Source organism: Papio anubis, chromosome 6 (assembly GCF_008728515.1).
Source record: "Papio anubis isolate 15944 chromosome 6, Panubis1.0, whole genome shotgun sequence".
Classification (NCBI taxonomy): Eukaryota; Metazoa; Chordata; class Mammalia; order Primates; family Cercopithecidae; genus Papio; species Papio anubis.
The window spans coordinates 41,587,726-41,602,940 of NC_044981.1; the positions used below are offsets into that span (position 1 = coordinate 41,587,726).

The window sequence follows — 15,215 nt, forward strand, 5'->3', positions numbered from 1 at the left end:
GTGTAACTGGGATTACAGGTGTGTGCCACTATGCCTGGCTAATTTTTTTTTTTTTTTTTTTTTAGTAGAGATGGCTTTTTGCCATGTTGGCCAGGCTGGTCTTGAACTCCTGACCTCAAGTGATCCACCCGCCTCAGCCTCCCAAAGTGCTGGGATTACAGGTGTGAGCCACCACGCCCGGCCAGATATTCAGATTTTTATGTAAACTCTCATGATTTTTAAATGTTATAAGGTCCAAATAAAACACCTCTATGAGACAGTTTTTGATTTTGACTTTATCCCTAGCAATACTTTTGGCTCTGGAACCTGCAGTAATCTGATAGTGTGGGTATTGGTCTCCTCCTGACTCCCTGTGGTGACAAAGGACAGGAAGATGGGTCATCTCAAGCGGACAGAGAAGCTGTGACACTAACACTGGTGTGCAATGACCCAGGAGTTGGGAGAAGTTGGAGAGAGGGCAGCCTATTTGGAGGGAAGCTAAGGACTGCGTTCTTCCCAGACACGCTCCCCTATAGATGTGGCAGAGAGCAGTTGTCCCTGCTGAGGGATGTCACCCCTGCATGTGTCTAAACTAGGGGACTCAAAAGGTCTTTAGAGGGCAGGTGGGAATGAAATCCCAGGGCTTTGGCTGTAATATTATGGTGCTTAGACAAAACATGACCCCAGGCATCATTTGTGGTCCCTAAAACCCTTCTGGAACCTATTTATCTGTTTGACCTGTTCTTCCTCTTGGGCTAACACATTCCATATGTTTAAGTACCTGTTGTAAAGAGTAAATTAGTGGGGGGAGGGGTGACCTCTTTAAAACTATTGGGGGCTGGGCGCAGTGGCTCAGGCCTTTAATCCCAGCAATTTGGGAGGCTGCGAATCGCTTGAGCTGAGAAGTTTGAGACCAGCCTGGGCAACATAGGGAGACCTCATCTCTATATGACAAAAAATACACACTATATTTTATTCACTATACACACTATATTTTACTGATCACTTGCACATATTTTATTTCAGTATTTCTCAAAGTTTTTGGATTGTGACTCGCAGTAAGAAATGCAGTTGATATTGTCATCCATTACACACATACACTGAATTATAAGAAATTGACAATATCTCACCTTCTTGACCTATAAAATGGCAATTTTGTAGGGTTCAACCTATATATAATGCAAACAAACATTTTATGTAACAATATTTGCCCTTGCTTTTTGTGATACTCATTAATTTATTCTTTTAAATGTTGATTGTAGTATGCTGAATTGATATCACTACCACTACCAGTAATGACTAGGTTACAATCAACTGCTTTATTTGATCTTCATAATTTTTCAGGCAGGAATAATCACTCCCTCCCATCCCCTTAAACACGCCAAGATGCTTTATCCCTAGGATGAGGCAACTTACTCCAGGTAACTCCTATTGCCTAACCACTGACCAATTACTCTGCCTTTTAGTCTTTTTTTTTTTTTTTTCAGAGTCCATGAGGCATTTTATTTGTAAATATATGTATTACATCCCTAGAAAAAGAATCCCAGGATTTTCCCTCCTGTGTGTTTTCGTCTTGCTTCTTCATGGTCCATGATGCCAGCTGAGGTTGTCAGTACAATGAAACCAAACTGGCGGGATGGAAACAGATTATTCTGCCATTTTTCTAGATCTTTGAGTTGCACATCAAATCTGGGGCTGATCACTCCACACTTGTTTAGCCTGCCTGTGAAGTTCACAGCAATTTTCCCAGCTCTGTGATCATCAATGATTTCAAATTCGCCAATGTAACCATGCTTCATCATCCAGTGAGAAACCAGACGATGACTTTGGAGCACGGCCTAATAAGCACCTGGAGTTTGCCTCTCTTTTCGGCATTGTTGGTGCTCTTGAGAGCATCAGCCAGGACATTCATGCGCACCATTGTGGCGGTGCGGAAAGATGGCGGAAAACCTTTAGGAAAACCTTTATCTCATTAAATCTGCATTGAGAATTTCATGGAATAGGCCAGGCAGGATCACTTCTGTAATCCCAGCACTTTGGGAGGCCGAGGTGGGTGGATCACTTGAGGTCAGCAGTTCGAGACCAGCCTGGACAACATGGCGAAACCCCATTTCTACTAAAAATACAAAATAGTCGGGTGTGATGGCGGGCACCTGTAATCCCAGCTATTTGGGAAGGTGAGGCAGCAGGAGAATCGCTTGAACTGGAGAGGCAGAAGTTGCAGTGAGTCGAGATCGTGCCAGTGCACTCCAGCCTGGGTGACAGAGTGAGACTCTGTCTCAAAAATAAAGAAAAAGAAAAAAAAAAAAAAAGAAAAGAAAAAGAAAAAGAAAAAAAAATCTCATGGAATGGATAGCAACATTGATTAATATTGCGTTTGGAGTGATCAGATCACTTGTCACTTGTTTCCAGGCACAGGGCTTACCAAGAGGCAGATTCCAGATTTAAATAATTCGGTAACAGCAAAGTCCATGCTATTTTCACTGCTTTGGAGAAAAGATCCAGACCCAGAGCTTGAACCTCACTTTGCAGCACCCCAGTTCTATTCTTTAAGAAATTTTTTTTTTTTTTTTTTTTTTTTTTTTGAGACGGAGTCTCGCGCTGTCGCCCAGGCTGGAGTGCAGTGGCCGGATCTCAGCTCACTGCAAGCTCCGCCTCCCGGGTTCACGCCATTCTCCGGCCTCAGCCTCCCGAGTAGCTGGGACTACAGGCGCTGCCACCTCGCCCGGCTATTTTTTGTATTTCTTAGTAGAGACGGGGTTTCACCGTGTTAGCCAGGATGGTCTCGATCTCCTGACCTCGTGATCCGCCCATCTCGGCCTCCCAAAGTGCTGGGATTACAGGCTTGAGCCACCGCGCCCGGCCCCAGTTCTATTCTTTAAGAAATTTTTTTTTTTTCTGCAAGGCTCAGTGGTTCATGCCTATAATCCCGGCACTTTGGGAAGCCGAGGGTGAAGGATAGCTTGATGCCAGGAGTTCGAGACCAGTCTGGGCAACATGGCAAAACCCCATCTCTACAAAAAATACAAAAATTAGGCCCGAGTGGTGGCGCGCACCTGTAGTCCCAGCTACGTGAGAGGCGGAGGTGGGAGAATCGCTTGAACCCGGGAGGCGGAGGTTGCAATGAGCTCAGATCACACCACTGCACTCCAGGTTGGGCGACTGAGCGATACCCTGTCTGAAACTTTTTTTTTCTTTCTCCAAAGGGCTTTCCAGAGAAGGGTGTGTAGGTGAGTGTGTGTGCGTGAGCGTGTTTGCTTGCTTAAACTTTCTGTCGGGCCACAATTTCCCGTCTTTGCACTGGCTGTAGGGTGGGCTTTATCCTCGGGACGCCCCCCTCCCCCAGCCCAGCCTGCAGCTGGAAGTCTTCAATGATCTCCGTCTCTCCTCCCTGCCCGCCTCGGGACTGGGAGACCGATCTCTGTCTCTCGCCCTCCCCTCCACCCGCCTTTTCCAGATGTATGTCTGCCAAAGACCCCCCCAGTGCAGAGGATGATGAATGAGGACCCGCGAGCCAGCCTGGTGGGAAAGTGTCGTCGCTTACAAAAGCAAGGGAAAGGGAGGGGAAGTTGGGGGGAGGGGAAAAGTTAGAGCTGAGCGGCTGGGGTGCTACGAGTCTGGACACCGGGGATGCAAGCTCCCTCCGCTCAGCCAATAACTGTGCCTCCCTTAGGAAGGCGTGAGGAAATGCTCCAATCAATCCCTGCACTCCTCCCTTGGAATTGGGGCTGTATTTTTTTAATTGACTGCAAACCCCACAATCCACCCAGGGGTTTCTCCAGTGTTTGTCTCCAGCGGTCCCGGTGCTGGAGCCCATTTCCTAGTGCTGCTCCCTCTCTTCCGCAAGACTGCGCTCCAGTCCCAGGCTACTTCTCCGCGGGTGCCTCCCAAACCGTTCTATCATTCTCGGGTTCAGGGAGGCGGAGTCGCGCCTGCTCTCCGGTTCCTTTAAGAGGCGTCGGCTCCACCCCTCTCGGAGTCGCGGTCTGACGCGAGAGGACAGGAACGAGTTCGGTATGTCTATGCAAATAAGCGCTCCCCTGCGGGCCAATGGGGAGCGGAGGTGCCGGAACCATGGACCAATGGGGCGGGGGCGCTGGGGCTCACCATATAAGGAGCGGCCTCGCCATAAAAGGAAACATTGTATCTCTTTATATGGGGGGAAGGGTCGGGGGATCCCTCCGCCGCCAGCGCGTGGTCCCGGCCCCCTCCACCCGCCGTCTCGGCCGCGGCCAGCAGCCCCTGCCCCCCGGGGGACGCTGACGGCCGCCGGGCGCGCCGCCCTAGCAGACGGACAGGGGGCGCTGCGCGCGGCCTGGGGCAACCCGGGCCACAGGGGCAGGAAAGTGAGGGCCCAGGTCGGCCCGGGCGTGCAGGGGCCCCGGGTTCGCAGCGGCGGCCGCGGCAGCGATAGCGGCACTAGCAGCAGCGGGAGTGCCGGGTTGAGCCGGGAAGCCGATGGCGGCGGCTGCGGCTCCGATTCCTCGCTGACTGCCCGTCCGCCCTCCTGCATCGAGCGCCATGTTACCGAGCCAAGCTGGGGCCGCGGCGGCTCTGGGCCGGGGCTCGGCCCTGGGGGGCAGCCTGAACCGGACCCCGACGGGGCGGCCGGGCAGCGGCGGCGGGACTCGTGGGGCTAACGGGGGCCGGGTCCCCGGGAATGGCGCGGGGCTCGGGCCCGGCCGCCTGGAGCGGGAGGCTGCGGCAGCGGCGGCAACCACCCCGGCGCCCACCGCGGGGGCCCTCTACAGCGGCAGCGAGGGCGACTCGGAGTCGGGCGAGGAGGAGGAGCTGGGCGCCGAGCGGCGCGGCATGAAGCGGAGCCTGAGCGAGATGGAGATCGGTATGGTAGTCGGTGGGCCCGAGGCGTCGGCGGCGGCCACCGGGGGCTACGGGCCGGTGAGCGGCGCGGTGAGCGGGGCCAAGCCGGGTAAGAAGACCCGGGGCCGCGTGAAGATCAAGATGGAGTTCATCGACAACAAGCTGCGGCGCTACACGACCTTCAGCAAGAGGAAGACGGGCATCATGAAGAAGGTACCAAGCCGGCGGGCTGGCTGGCCCCGGGGCCCGGGAAGGGTGGGGATGCGCAAGGGGAGCCCAGGAGGACGGCAGAGCCAAGGCGGAGGTGAGAGGCGGCGAGTCCGCAGGAGGTGTGTGGGAGGGGATGGCTCCTGCCCGGGGAGGGACGAAGGGGAGGGGCCGCCGGGGAAATGTGGGGAGAGGGGAGATCCCGCGAACGCCGGGAACCTTGGGGAAAGGCGCAGAGGTGGGAGTGACCGGCGCGAGAGAGGAAGGAGGGCCCTTGCTGAGTGGAGGTTTGAGGAGCGGTCATGGGAGGCTGCGAAGCTGCCAGGGAGGTGGATAATGAGAAGCCGGGATCAGTAGGTCCAGTGCACTCCGGTGTTCGGAGGAGGGCGCCGGAAAAGCAGGGAGCAAACGAGAAGGTATGGAGGTGAGGAGGCTGGAGCTGCATGACAACAATGAGCGAGCATGTGTGGGAGGAAATGGGCACCACGAGAGTAGTGCTGGTTGGAAGGACAGGCAGGGTTAGGGACCAGGTAAGGGAGCCGGGCAGGAGAACTGGTGCTGCCCTGAGCAGCAGGAACCTAGTCCCGCGCCGGCCGTGAGTGTTCCATGGCATCCGCTGGGAACCACATGCTGCTCCTGGCAGGACCCGCTGCAGAATCTCCTGCCGTTAGGACAAGTGGGGTTTCCAGCCCTAGGGAGAATCTATGCATGGATGGGGTTTGGGGCAAATCAGGGAGGCTTGCAGAGGTACCTAGGAATTCCTCTTCTGCCAGCCAGTGAAAAGTGGTGAGGAAAAGAGTCATTTTGGGGTGTAGATGATAAGGGAAGGGATGAAAGCAGAAGAACTGGGAGACAAGTAGCTGGATCCTTGGGAACATTGGCTGGTATTTATTTCTGTCCCATGTAGAAACCAGAGCTGCTCCCAAGGTGGTTCGTAGAACTTTGTTGGGAGAGTATGGCATCTGTAGGGCCATCCTTGAAGGTCCCCTTCCTGGGCTCATGGCAGGATGTTTAGTGCTAATCTAGGTCTCGTCTCCCCTCACTCCAGACACTGTTGTATCAATGTCCCTTGTCACTTGATCATCAGTGGAGAAGGTTGTGGGGGGAGGTAATTAATGAAGGAAAATTCTCTTCTCCCCTTCCATAAGCTTCTTCCCAAGACAAAGTAAAAAAGGCAGTAAAGTATTACAGGACAACAGGAGAAACTAGGCTATGGCAACAAGTTGGAGCCTGTGCAGTTTCTGGAAAGAAACATGGGACAGTTGGAGCTTAAGTGGTCCCTTATCACTAATGTGCAAATTCCAGTGTGATAGGTAGGGATCCATCCTGGTCCCTGTGACAGTGAGAATGGTTGAGGCTCTGGGACTTTCCAGGCACTAAGCTGCGTTGGGGAGCAGCTATAGCTGAGTCCTTCCGTATCCCCTGAGGTTATATGTTCCATCACTGGGAGGCTATTACTGTTTGCTTGGGGTATCTTCAGGTCAATGGGGCTGCTCCTCAAAGGAGGAGCATTGGTAGTTTTGCTGCTTCCAGAGATCCTGATAGGACACCCTGCCCCCAGAATCACTAGAGACGAAGGTCATTATGGGAATGGGGGAATGACATCACTATATAATTCTTTTTCCAACTTCTCAAAGAAGGTAGAGATAAAAAGTTTGCTGACCTGCCCATCTCCGTCCTCACCCCTCAGGCCTATGAGCTGTCCACGCTGACAGGGACACAGGTGCTGTTGCTGGTGGCCAGTGAGACAGGCCATGTGTATACCTTTGCCACACGAAAACTGCAGCCCATGATCACCAGTGAGACCGGCAAGGCACTGATTCAGACCTGCCTCAACTCTCCAGACTCTCCACCCCGCTCAGACCCCACAACAGACCAGAGAATGAGTGCCACTGGCTTTGAAGAGACAGATCTCACCTACCAGGTGTCGGAGTCTGACAGCAGTGGGGAGACCAAGGTGTGTTTGGGTTGCCTATGTGAGAGGAGGGAAGGGAGGGGGGTCCCTCTCTCTTTCTGGCCCAGGGCAGGTGGATAGGTACCCACTGATGTGGAGTGGAGCCTGATTAACGACCCTTGTCCTAGGGGACAGGTGTCCATCCTCACTTTCCTGATAGAAGACCGGCCCCCTAGATAAGCGGGCGGCCTCCGTGCCCATATAAGGCCGGCTCGGGCTCCACGCCGGCCTCCCGCCCGCAGCCCGCCTGCCTGGCAGGGCCTTTGCATTCCTCCCGCCAGCTGTCTCCCCGCTAGGGGCGGGGGTGTAGCTTAGCCCGGCCCTCCGGGCTTGGTCGCCAGGGAGTAGAAAGGGAGCACTCCGGTTCCGGGGTCCTGAGAACCCAGCACTCTTAGCAGGCGGGCTAGCTGACTGGACCGGGGACTACCTTACAAGCCAGCCGCCTGCCCCTTCAGGGTGTTGGGGGCCTGGGCAGTTAGGGAACGCATTTGCCTGCTGCTAGGGATGCCTGCGCTGTTACTCCTCCCCCTTCCTTTTCCCGGTAAGGAGAGGGGGTGGGGCTTCCTCCCTTGCTGTCTGGGGAGCTCCACCTTCTGGGTGGCACTTAACTGACTGGCCAATGGGAGGAAGCGGTACTGTTTGCCTTAGCAACGCCTCCGCCAATCAAGGGTCTTGGGCCCAGCTGCTTAGCAAACGTCTCGTGCTGACCCACCCCCCAAGCCTTTGAGCTTCTGGTTGACTCAGTTCGGGTCTGGGCTTAGTGGCTTGGTTCTCAGTTTCCTCCTTCCCCTTCTAAGAAGGAAGTCTTCCTGAGGAGAGAGTCAGTGCTGTAGGCTCCCCGCTCTCTTAGTGGCATATCATCTGTAATAATTTTTAAACTTTTATAACAGTAGGGCTCATTTATTCCCAGGAAATTTTGTTGGATGAGTACATTCTTTTGGTAGTTTACATCTTGGGTGTTTGACATATAGTGTGTCATTGCCAGACCCTCAAGATCTCTCTCAAACTCTAAGTTCCCCGAGAAACTCTCAGTTCATATCTCAGAAGCCTGACAAATTAGAACTGGAAGAACTCTTAAAGAAAACATAGCAGCCCAGCCCCCTTATGCTGATAGAAGAAGAAAACCGAGGTTCAGAAAAGGGGAGTGGTTATTTCAGGGTCACTTAGATGGTCATTACCAGAGCTAGGAACAGACTTTGGTGTCCTGACTCCCCAGCCAATGAGATTACCACAGTCCACTGGAGCAGAGGACTCAGGGGATTATAATGATGGAAATGATAATCATCATCATAAGAGCAGCAAATATTTATTTATTTTTTTATGTGCCAGGTAGTTTTCTAAGTGATTTACGTATGCTAACCTACTTAATCCTTACAGCAACCTAAGGGGTAGGTATTATCCTCCTTTTACCGATAGAAAACTGTAGCTGAGTATATCAATAACTTACCCAAGAGTGAGGCATCAGGTAAATGTGGCGTTGGGATTTGAACCCAAGTTCACTGGTTTCAGTCTGGGTTCTCAGTCCACACAAAACTTCTGCAAAGGCAGGGTCTGGTAGAGGCTCATTGCTTCATCTTTACTCTGGGTATAGGACACACTGAAGCCGGCGTTCACAGTCACCAACCTGCCGGGTACAACCTCTACCATCCAAACAGCACCTAGCACCTCTACCACCATGCAAGTCAGCAGCGGCCCCTCCTTTCCCATCACCAACTACCTGGCACCAGTGTCTGCTAGTGTCAGCCCCAGTGCTGTCAGCAGTGCCAATGGGACTGTGCTGAAGAGTACAGGCAGCGGCCCTGTCTCCTCTGGGGGCCTTATGCAGCTGCCTACCAGCTTCACCCTCATGCCTGGTGAGTCACGAGGGGAAGGGAGAGATTCGTCCTCTCTGGGGCAAATCAAGCATGCTAAGAGTGTGTTTAGGGCTGGCACCAAGAGAACCTCTTTCCCTGCTCAGAAGGAAGGTGAATAGGGGCCAGAGCCTGAGAGAAGCCTCTTATGTCCCGTTGGCAGGCATACCTCTGCCCACTGAGACCCCTGCTGTCCTTGTCAGTAAGTTTCAACCATATATTCTGGCCCTGTCTAGCTACCCCAGCCCTGTGCCCCTATTGCCACAGGGCAGTAGACGTTTCACCACTTCCTGCCTTGACTGGAAGGCAGATCATGTCCTTGATGGGTTATTGCCAGCTCTTGGGTCAACTGAAGAAAAGAGAGGCAAGGCCCAGGGCAGGAGGAGGAGGGATGGGCAAGAGCAGAGTGTGGAAGCACCCAGAGGGGAGATTCGGGCATGAAGGGCCTCTTTGGCTTCCAGGAAAGATAGTGATGGGAGTTGGGGACCAGTGTGCCAGACCCTGGGACTGGGGTGTCCATGGGTACTTGGTGGAGGTGGCAATTGGGTGGGACAGAGCACAAATAAGACTCTGTGTTTTGCAGGTGGGGCAGTGGCCCAGCAGGTCCCAGTGCAGGCCATTCAAGTGCACCAGGCCCCACAGCAGGCGTCTCCCTCCCGTGACAGCAGCACAGACCTCACGCAGACCTCCTCCAGCGGGACAGGTATAGCTCGCAGCCCTGTCACCCTCCCTCCCTGCCTTCCCCCACGCGGCCTAGCAGTAGGTGCCCAACAGTAACCCTCCTATAACTAAAGTCAAGGGATTTCTTAAAGTGGAGATTGAGGCTTTTGGCCTAATAATTATGGGAAAGTCAGGTGAGGATGACTGAGTTTTGAATCCCGCCCTGCAGTGGGCTGTGGATTCCAGAAGAAAATTAGGGACCATTGATGCTACCTCCTCATTCAGATGAGGAGCCTGAGGCCTAGAAATAAGAAGTTGCCGGGCGCGGTGGCTCAAGCCTGTAATCCCAGCACTTTGGGAGGCCGAGACGGGCGGATCACGAGGTCAGGAGTTCGAGACCATCCTGGCTAACACGGTGAAACCCCGTCTCTACTAAAAAAAATACGAAAAACTAGCCGGGCGAGGTGGCGGGCGCCTGTAGTCCCGGCTACTCGGGAGGCTGAGGCAGGAGAATGGCGTAAAAACCCGGGAGGCGGAGCTTGCAGTGAGCTGAGATCCGGCCACTGCACTCCAGCCTGGGCGACACAGCAAGACTCTGTCTCAAAAAAAAAAAAAAAAAAAAAAAAAAAAGAAATAAGAAGTTACTTGCTCAAAGACACGTTTGCTTAATTATCAAGAAGGACTTAGAGAGCAATTTTCTCTTTGTGTGAGGGTCTTACAGGTTTTGAGTAGCCACAGTTACCCTCAGGTATCTCTAGACATTTTAGAAATGATGAGATACTCTGACAATAAAGTTAATTTTAAGTTCTTATTATTTATAACCTTATTACTCAAAGTGTGGCCTGTGGACTGGGAACACCCAGCATTACCTGGGAGCTTGTTGGAAATACAGAATATTGAGTCTTACCCCAAACCTACTGAATCAGAGTCCGTGTTTTTTTATTTTTTTTTGAGACAGAGTCTCTCTCTGTCGCCCAGGCTGGAGTGCAGTGGCACGATCTTGGCTCACCACAAGCTCTGCATCCCGGGTTCACGCCATTTTGCTGCCTCAGCCTTCCAAGAGCTGGGACTTAAAGGCGCCCGCCACCATCCCCAGCTAATTTGTTTATATTTTTGGTAGAGACGGGGTTTCACTGTGTTAGCCAGGATGGTCTCGATCTCCTGACCTCATGATCCGCCTGCCTTGGCCTCTCAGAGTGCTGGGATTACAGGTGTGATCCACTGCGCCCAGCCCAGAGTCTGTGTTTTAACAAGATTCCCATATAATGCACATTAACATTTGAGAAGTGCTTGTTTGAAAGATGAATTTGTTAGCTGTGCATTAAGAAGGAGGGAGAATGAAAACAAATAAAAAATAAGATGTTAGAGTTCCCTAAAAGGGGAGTATCTGAGTTTTCTGAGAGTAGGTCAGTCATAATCTTTGTTTTTCCTAAGATTTGGGACTTAGAGAATTCAGCAGATAGACAGTTGAATAGTACAGTGTGATAGGATACAATTAAAGATTGATGCTGTTGTGTTCAAGAAAAAATAGGCTTTTCTTAGTTGATGATGGAGCGGAGGAATAGTCGTGTCTAGCTTCTGACCTGGGAAATGGCAAGAGGGCTCTGGGGGCCTGGAACTCCTAGGGAATGGGAGATATCAGTAGGGACCAGTACCGAGCTGACACATGTCTGTGTTTGCCAGTGACGCTGCCCGCCACCATCATGACGTCATCCGTGCCCACAACTGTGGGTGGCCACATGATGTACCCTAGCCCGCATGCGGTGATGTATGCCCCCACCTCAGGCCTGGGTGATGGCAGCCTCACCGTGTTGAATGCCTTCTCCCAGGCACCATCTACCATGCAGGTGTCCCACAGCCAGGTCCAGGAGCCAGGTGAGTAGAGGAACAGGGCTAAGGAAAGGAGGACCGTTTCCTTCCTTATACACACACACACATGCACACACACATGTATGCACTGATGCCTACAAATATTTCTACCCAAATACAACACAGACTTGGATGCTTACATACACATTTAGATACCCATGCACACTTGAACACTCACACCCACATGCACCCTCAGACACTGGCACCCTTTCCCTTGGGCTCTTACATCTGAGACTCCCCCGGTCACTTGTGCATTTGTCACCACTCCTCTAATATCTGGAAGTTTCAACAAACAATTTGAGTATCTCCTGTGGTTTTCCAATGTAGGTGGCGTCCCCCAGGTGTTCCTGACAGCATCATCTGGGACAGTGCAGATCCCTGTTTCAGCAGTTCAGCTCCACCAGGTAGGCAGGGACATCTTTCACCCCATCCCAGATAGCCACTTCTTTGTCTTGACCTTGGGGGATCCTGTTCATCAAAGCCAAAATCCCTAGCCTGGAAGCCCATCTGCTTTTCTGCTCAGGCCTGTGGTTGGCAGGCAGGGAAGCCAGGGGAGCCTGAGCCGGCTGGCCAGTCCCTGCCTCTCCTCATTCACCCCCTTCCCTCCAGATGGCTGTGATAGGGCAGCAGGCCGGGAGCAGCAGCAACCTCACCGAGCTACAGGTGGTGAACCTGGACACCGCCCACAGCACCAAGAGTGAATGATCCGCCCGCCGCCCTGGACAGATGGCCCAAGGGACGGCACCACTTATTTATTGTTGCCTTTTCACGTTTTCTTTATATACACGTTGACGGGCCGCAGGAGGGAGGCGGGGAGGAGGAACGGGCAGCCACAGGACTGAGCCCTCTCACTCCAGCCAAAGAAATGGGCCTGCCTGCCTCCATCCGTCCTCCCTCAGCCTCCCCTTCTTCCCGCCCCACCTCCCATTTCTGTTGCTGGAGGGGCCGTCCTCCTTCCTGGGACCCCCTCGCCAGCTTGGCTCGATGTTTGCCATGAGTATTAGCTTACCCAATGGGACCGTGCCCCGCCTCCCCACACACAGGCCTTCTGTGGGGCTGGGCACTGTGTCCTCCTCTAAAGAAGCAGTTGGGGCCCTCTTGCTAGCCTCCTTGCTGACCCCAGGTCAGCCCTGTGTCTGCCACAGGCTGGGTCAAAAGAGCCCTGCCCCTGCCCCTCAGGGGGCCAGCTGGGGAGACAGGGGGCTTCTTCCCTCACACTGCTGCCCTCTGCCCCTTCAGTTCCTGAGTAGCTGGGCCTGTGCACTGGGCAGGTTCCTGGGGCTGCCTGCCCTGCCTTGCCGCTCCCCTTGGACCTCCAGGGGATCCTGGGTTGGAGGGAACCACCAGCGTTCCCTTCTCCCCCTTGTCTTCCCCCCTCTCCTCCCAGCTGCTTTACTTAAAGTTGATTTTGAACTTTTTATTTGAGGAGACGAAGTGAAAACAAATCTATAAATATATATTTTTAAAATATTTAACTTTTTTTTATGGCGTTTTTCTCGTCCCCCTCCCTGCCCAAACTCCCCTTCCCTGGGGAGCCCAAGGGCTCCCCAGAACTGGCTGGGCCCCTGGGGACAGAGCCACCCCACGAGCTCGGGGTCCGCCAGTGTGTGGGGGAGATTCTGGGTTTGCCCAGTCCTGGGTTGTTTCCAGGAGAAAGCCGGGGGAGGGGCCCTCAGGCCATGCCCCAACGGGGTGGGGAGGGTGACCCACAGCTCTGGGCCTCTTTTTGCCCTTTAGGGCTGTTGCTAGGGAGAGGGAAGAGGGAGACCAAATGTTGGGGTGGGGGTGGGAGGGTGTCAGGCGGAGGCAACCGACTTCATTTGTGCCACACGCATGGGCATTGCAGCCTTGTGCTGTCCCAGGCCTGCAGCTGCCTGGGGCCCAAGTTGCAGTGAGCAGGGTGGGGTCTGGGAGGGGGTGAGAGGCAGGAATGGGGGTCAGAAGAAGTGGGAGCAGCTCTTGGGCTGAATGCAGCCAAAGGGGAGCCAGAAATGGGCAGCTCTCCCAGGGAGTGAGCAGCTACTGTAACTTTTTTAAATTAAGACAAAAAGCCTTGAAGAAAATGAATTTATTTTTCTAAGTGTAACCTCAGTATTTATGTAATTTGTACAGGGGCCATGCCCCACCCCCCTCCTCCCCCTTTGGGGTAGACCTTGAGGGTGGGCCAGCATAGGGGGGAGGGTCTTTTACCCTGTGTCAGAGCCTACCTTCACCACCTATATCCAGAAAGGGAGCTTTTTCAGAAACGGGGCAGCAGTGGGGTGAAATTTTCTTAACCCCAAGACTGCCTTCAGTAGGAACAAGCTGGCTTCTGTGATTAGGTGAAGGGGTGGGGGAAGATTTTACGCACAGCCTAGTTATCAAGGGGATGATTTGCCGACATGTTTGAGAACCCCCTAACCTCTAACCCTCATTGCTGTCTTGCCCCAGTTTGGGGTGCCAAGATGGAAGTCACCTTTCTGGGCTTTCTCCTGGAGATAGCTGGGGCTTATGGGTGGCTTTCAAGGCTGGGGCATGGCAAATCAGGGGCCAGAGAGCAGGGGAGCTTGGGACTCAGGTCTGTAACTGCCCAGCCCCTTTTCTCTGCTCTTGTTTCACTCCACCACCACTCACTCACTCCCTACTCCCCCACCCATGGGAGGAGACCTTTGATGAATTCTTCCTCTCCTTCCCACAAAAGACAGACCCCGTGAGTGAATCAGGCAAAGTGCTTATAATGTGTGTTGTGTGAGCGTGGCCTTGGGAGGACATACGTGTGTCAGGGATGAGTTGAGGTGGCATTTTTATGTGCAGCGACCCTTGGTGTTTCCCTTCCTCGGTGGCTCTGGGGTATCTGTGTGTGTGTGTGCCTGAGTGTGTGTGCGTGAATGTGAGTGTGTATGTCAGTGGTTTCTACTTCCCCTGGGATGCTGACCCAGGAATAGTGGACATGGTCACAGTCCTATGTACAGAGCTTTCTTTTGTATTAAAAAAAAAATACTCTTTCAATAAATGTATCATTTTTGTGCACAGACTGTGGGGTCTTTGGCTCTGTTTTTCTACTTAGGGAGGGACGGGGGTATGAACGCGAGGCAAACTCCTAAAATTGCTGCTCTGAGTAGCGATCTGGGCTGCTTGATGAGAACGGTAATGCTAAGGTGTGCTTTGGGCAGTTTAATTCTATACGATTTAATTTAAGGAATGTTTTGCGGGGGGCCGCGGACCTTCTCCCTGTGCGTGGTTTTGCTAGGTGTTAAGGCCAACGCAGAGGAGCAATTATAATTAACAGGAAAAGTGACACAACTAATCCAAAGCATTGCTGAAGGGTTTGGGAAACTCATGGGCACGTGACCTACTGAAAAGTCAAAAAGGACAGCCTTAAGGTGGGAGTGTGCGTTACTATGTTTCATCAGCATGATCGCTGTGATGAGGGAGGATTAGGAGAGCCGACCCAGTGAAGAGGAGGGGGCTTCTTCCTGCTGCTAAGAGAGGAGCAACGTGACCTCGATCCCGGGCTCCGCCGGGAGCACGCCCCCACGACCCTCTCCCCATGCAGCCGCCGCGGTAGCACGCATGCTCCACTCGCGCGCTGTTCCGCCACGCTCGGCGTGGGCCGCGATGGGACCCGTAGGTGCCTGGCCGTGCGTGCAGTCGCCGTGTGACCCGGAAGGGAGCTCTGAAGAGGCGGGGCCAGGACGGCGGGATCGGCCGCTGGGTCCCAGCGAGGGCTGAGCCGGGCGGTGGGAGGTGAGAGGAGAGTTCTGCGCCGACCCGGTCCCTCCCCTTCTCCTGTCTCCTCCCCGGTTCTTTAGCCACTGTCCATGGGGCTGACGAAGGGAACGAGGTCTTGCTCTCTGAGATTCACTGGATCTTTTCAGCTTCTTTGGGCCGCGCCC

General features: G+C 53.5%; 2 protein-coding genes and 1 pseudogene across 7 annotated transcripts in view; 2 read left to right on the top strand and 1 right to left on the bottom strand.

The window, feature by feature from the left end:
• Positions 1 to 1,447: 1,447 nt before the first annotated feature.
• On the bottom strand, positions 1,448 to 1,940 carry LOC116275279 (annotated as a pseudogene). The gene has a single exon (XR_004184277.1). The product of XR_004184277.1 is annotated as a 40S ribosomal protein S15a pseudogene (transcript).
• A 1,994-nt stretch (positions 1,941 to 3,934) lies between these two features.
• On the top strand, positions 3,935 to 14,353 carry SRF (serum response factor). Its single transcript, XM_003897627.3, has 7 exons — positions 3,935 to 5,013; positions 6,698 to 6,964; positions 8,553 to 8,814; positions 9,395 to 9,514; positions 11,155 to 11,346; positions 11,668 to 11,744; positions 11,950 to 14,353. Exons 1-7 carry the CDS (start codon positions 4,501 to 4,503, stop codon positions 12,043 to 12,045), a joined length of 1,527 nt encoding a protein of 508 aa, XP_003897676.1. The 5' UTR covers positions 3,935 to 4,500; the 3' UTR covers positions 12,046 to 14,353.
• Positions 14,354 to 14,947: 594 nt separating this feature from the next.
• Positions 14,948 to 15,215, top strand: part of CUL9 (cullin 9) — a 44,105-nt gene continuing 43,837 nt past the window's right edge. For 4 of the 5 annotated variants that reach the window (XR_002521556.1, XM_021937309.2, XM_021937310.2 and 1 more), the window contains exon 1: positions 14,949 to 15,066. The gene's annotated coding sequence lies outside the window, so the exon portion shown is untranslated. Of the gene's footprint in view, positions 15,067 to 15,215 lie in introns of all 5 variants that reach the window. The other variant, XR_002521557.1, reaches the window with a different exon arrangement.